Source organism: Nicotiana attenuata, unplaced genomic scaffold (assembly GCF_001879085.1).
Source record: "Nicotiana attenuata strain UT unplaced genomic scaffold, NIATTr2, whole genome shotgun sequence".
Taxonomy (NCBI): Eukaryota; Viridiplantae; Streptophyta; class Magnoliopsida; order Solanales; family Solanaceae; genus Nicotiana; species Nicotiana attenuata.
Window position 1 is genome coordinate 73,520 of NW_017672601.1, and position 5,000 is coordinate 78,519.

The 5,000-nt window shown below is 35.1% G+C and overlaps 1 protein-coding gene across 1 annotated transcript; it reads left to right on the forward strand.

The window, feature by feature from the left end:
- Positions 1-1,450: 1,450 nt before the first annotated feature.
- On the forward strand, positions 1,451-4,158 carry LOC109213820. The gene is made up of 2 exons (XM_019377657.1): positions 1,451-3,083; positions 3,527-4,158. The coding sequence occupies exons 1-2, from the start codon at positions 1,451-1,453 to the stop codon at positions 4,156-4,158; spliced, it is 2,265 nt and encodes a 754-aa protein (XP_019233202.1).
- Positions 4,159-5,000: the final 842 nt, after the last annotated feature.

Below are 5,000 nucleotides of genomic sequence, written 5' to 3' on the forward strand. Positions count from 1 at the left end.
AGGTGCTGGTACTTATTAAGTACATAGAAGCGCATGGCGTCGTCTGATTTAAAATTGGGATGTAGGGAGTATCTGCTTCTATTTTATTAGATCATTACTTGTATTCAGTTTATGAAAAATATTCACCTTTGTTCTAGATGTAGGTTTAAATTGTTTGATGGTAAGTCAATTTATCTATTTGTAAAAGCTAGGTATCTGTTTAATTTGTGAGAGTACTTCATACATAGATGGGTCTCAGTAAAGAAATATACCAAACTCCTACATCCTAGTTACAAAAAACACACTCTAATTGATATATCTATATGTTGCTACTTATGGAAAAAGTGAGCAGGAAATTATTTATGTAATTTAAATTGAGATCTTGTTTGTTCAGATCATTTTTTATATCTGTAAAAGTGGTTTATTGGTTAAACCCCTTGTATGCATATGCATTACAGTGAAAGGATCTTATTTGCTTGTAGAATACTTATAGTTTGTAAAGATTTAAAGGTTACATATATTGATGAGAACTAAATCTCCATCCTTGAATCCTAGATTAACAGAGTACTCGGTCATGGTTTATTTGATGACATTAGTTCTCTTTAATTTTTTTGTAACTTAGCTTAACATAAATCTTAACTTTTGTGATTTACTAATATCTTATAGGAATTACATGGATTATGGAGATAAAAGTTGGATGAATCTCCTAAGATGGACGGATGAGTATATTCGTGGAGTAAATAATTTTCTTGATAAGGCATTTGAACGAGCTTCCCAGGGAAATGAAATATTATGTCCTTGCAAAAAGTGCATGAATCGCAATTGGCATTATAGAAATATGGTGGAGGATCACTTGGTAGTAAATGGGTTTGTTTCTGGTTATACCAAATGGGTTTTCCATGGGGAAGGATTTTCCTCGGCAAATCCACCTAATCCATGCAATGATGATGATGATTTTGACATGCGTGACGATATTGATGGACTACTTCATCATACATTTAGAAATATAGAGGGTGAGTCAAGGCATGAAGAAGGAGTGAAAAAGGGACTATCTGAAGATGCAAAGAGATTTTTTAGATTGGTTGATGAGGGAAAACAAGAGTTATATCCTGGGTGTGAAAGTTTTACTAAACTAAGTTTCACCATTCGGCTATACTTGCTTAAATCCTTGCATGGGTGGAGTAATGTAGCATTTTCAGACATGTTGGACTTGATAAAAGAGGCATTTCCCTTTGCTCAACTACTAGAGTCGTTTAACAAGGCTAGAAACATGATAAGAGATTTGGGCCTTCATTATGAAAAAATACATGGATGCCCTAATGATTGCTTGCTATTTTGGAATGACAATGCGAAGGCTGATACTTGTTCTGTTTGTGGGACTTCAAGATGGAAGAGTACTAATGCAAGTTCTAATATCCCTGCAAAGGTTTTAAGGTACTTTCCCTTAAAGCCTAGGCTTTAAAGGATGTTCATGTGTCCTGAAACAGCTATTGCAATGAAATGGCATGCTAATGAACGACCCAATGATGGGAATTTAAGGCATCCGGCTGATGGAGAAGCTTGGAAGGACTTTGATTCCTTGCATCCGGACTTCGCTAGAGAATCGCGTAATGTTAGGCTGGGTCTTTCAAGCGATGGTTTTAATCCATTTAGAACCATGAGCATTTCTCATAGCACATGGCCTGTTGTGTTGATGAACTATAATTTATCGCCGTGGATTTGCATGATGCCGGAATATATTATGTTGTCAATGATCATTCCAGGTCCATCATCTCCAGGAAATGATATTGATGTGTACCTACAACCACTAATTGCAGAACTGAAGGAATTATGGGAAGTCGGGATAGAAACATATGATGCTGATACAAACCAAACATTTCAAATGCGTGCAGCTTTATTGTGGACAATTAGTGATTTTCCAGCATTAGCAATGCTTTCAGGATGGAGCACAAAGAGTAGATTGGCATGCCCCGTTTGTAATTATGACACATGCTCTCAATATCTCAAACATAGTCATAAGATGTGTTACTTGGGCCATCGAAGATTTTTGCCTCCTGATCATCCATTCCGAAAAGATAAGAGGTCATTTGATGGTAAGGAGGAACATAGACCTGCACCTACTTCTTTATCGGGTGTAAAAGTATTTGAAGAATTGCTTGAATTCAATAATGTTTTTGGAAAGGGAAAAAAGAAAAGGCTTCGTAACAACAAGAGTCCGTGGAAAAAGAGATCTATTTTTTTTGAATTGCCATATTGGGTGCATAACAAATTGAGGCACAATCTTGATGTGATGCATATTGAGAAAAACATATGTGATAGTTTGATTGGGACTTTCTTAGAAATAGATGGAAAGTCAAAGGATCATGTAAATTCTCGCTATGACTTGCAAGAAATAGGGATACGAAAGGAGCTACAACCAAGAGAAGATGATAATGGAACACTAAGTTTGGCTCAAGCTTGTTTCTCCATGAGTCCAGAAGAGAAAAGCTTGTTTTGCACCGTTATAAAAAATGCCAAATTGCCAAAAGGGTGTGCTTCGAATATATCAGACCGTGTGCATGTGAAGGAGATGAAAATATCAGGGTACAAAAGTCATGATGCTCATTTTATAATGCATTACTTACTCCAGGTTGCAGTTAGAAAATCATTGCCTAAGAATGTTTCGTTGACCTTGATTTGGTTGGGCGATTTCTTTAGAGCTATATGTAGTAAGGTTGTAATGAGAAGGGATCTTGAAAAAATGCAATCTGAAATTGCTGAAATAACTTGTGAACTTGAAAGGATTTTTCTTCCAACATTTTTTGATATAATGCCACATTTGCCTATTCATCTAGTGAATGAAATTAAGCTTGGGGGTCCGACACATCTTCGTTGGATGTATTCTATTGAGAGGAACCTATGTAAGTTGAAGGCATTTGTTCGTAATCGATCTTGTCCAGAAGCGTCAATAGCAGAGGGTTTTTTAGCCGAAGAGTGCTTGACTTTTTGTTCGAGATACCTACATGATGGCGTAAAAACTAGATTCAGTAGGTACCAAACTGAGGATGATGAATGCCCTCAAGATTTATCACCTATATTCCCTAAGATTGGCCATCCAATTGGAGGTAAGAAGAAAAAAAAAAGGCAAGACTTTTCTCATGGATTCATAGTTATCTTATGAAGCACATCGATATGCTCTGTTCAATACTGGAGATGAACTAGTGAAAAATTTTATCAAGTAAGATAAATTATATAATATTTATTTATATTTTAAACTTTATTTATTTTCTTATGATAAGATACTTTAAACTCCATTTATGAAGGCCTAATAATTGAATTTAAAATATTCATTATTGCAGGGAAAATAAAATTTTAATGGGTAATCATACTAGATCAAATGCATGGGTAAGAGCAAGGAATCATAGTCGGGAATTCAGCAATTGGTTCAAAGAAAAAGTTAAAAATATTGAAGTGCCCCATTATTTACGGTGGCTAGCTAAAGGGCCTAATGTTGTTGCCAAAAGATATACTGCATACTTCATTAATGTCTACCGATTTCATACCATAGGACGAGATTCTTCAGGAAAGACTCAAAATAGTGGAGTGACTTTATTGGCAACAACTGATAGTTTTGCTAGTGCTAGGGACCAAAATCCTATCGATGGAGAGGTTATCTATTATGGAGCTATTCAGGATATCATTGAAATTGATTGTTGGGGTTGTTTTAGTGTTGTACTATTTAGGTGTGATTGGTATCATAATGAAATAGATGACTATGGGTTAACTCGGGTGTACTTCAATAAATTATGCAGTACAGATGATTCTTTTGTGTTGGCATCTCAAGTTTATCAAGTTTTTTATGTGGCAGATCCAATTGATGAAGATGTTTATTATGCAAGGAAAAAGGTCCCTATTGATTTGTATGATCTAGAGGAAGGGAATTGTCCCAACATAGAAGACACATTTTGGAGGGAACCTAACGATGACATTGGTTCCTCAAGTGGATTACTTGATGTTGATGTTAGATGGTCAAGAGAAGATGTACCTGTTGATATCGTAGATATTCCATCATATGCACAATGTTCACAAGATACAAATATAGAAACATCAGAAGAAGAGGAAGATGAAAATGCATTTGATGATACCGATTGGGATTGGATGAAGCCGGATGACTACAAAAAAGATATTCTGAACTTTTAAATATATTACTTATTGTTGTTTTAATATTTTTTGAGTGAGTGATAAATTCCCTCTACAATATATTTTATGATTATTCTTGTTTATACTTTATGCAATTAATTTTTATTTGTTTTTGTAGAATTTAATTCTGAATTGTGATCCATTTTACAGGATTTTCAAAAACCAATTTGAAGAAAGCTAGTGTATCATTGAGGAGAGTTGCGACTTCACTGTTAACAGATTTGGAACTATTAAAAGGTACGCATTGTTATTATCTTCATTTGTTAAGTCAAAAACTCAGAAAAGAAAAAGATAAAAGTTTTGGTTTTGTTTCCTGAATTCCTTTGGCATATGTTTATTATCTTATACTTGTTTTGAAGATTATCCTCTTCGGAGATATTGAACTGCTTCCTTGTATCGCTGCTGAACTTAGTGTCCATTTCTACTTGGTTTAAATCAATATTTTGGACCGAAAACTTATATTGCTTGCTGCTACCATTGAACTATAAAGGAGATGTCAATTTTGTGAGTTGAAGATCTGTTTGGTAGCTGTTGATTTGTTCAGTTTTTGCACCAATTTGTATCATCTTTCTTCCCTTTTATCTGCTGGAGATCTGGCAGCATTTTGAATAGTTCCAGCACTGAATTACTGCTGCAAAAGTTGCTATTTGGCCTGCATTTTTGTTTGCACCAGTTGTGCACTACTGTTTTACTGAATTGAAGTTGTTTTGGTGACTTTGCGGAGTTTTATATCCATTTTCTGCATTGTCGCGCCTTTGCTTGCCATTGTGACCCGTCCAGATGTAATTCTGAATACTTGTGTGTCCAAGAGCTTTTGAGTGACATCGCTTTATTTGAACATA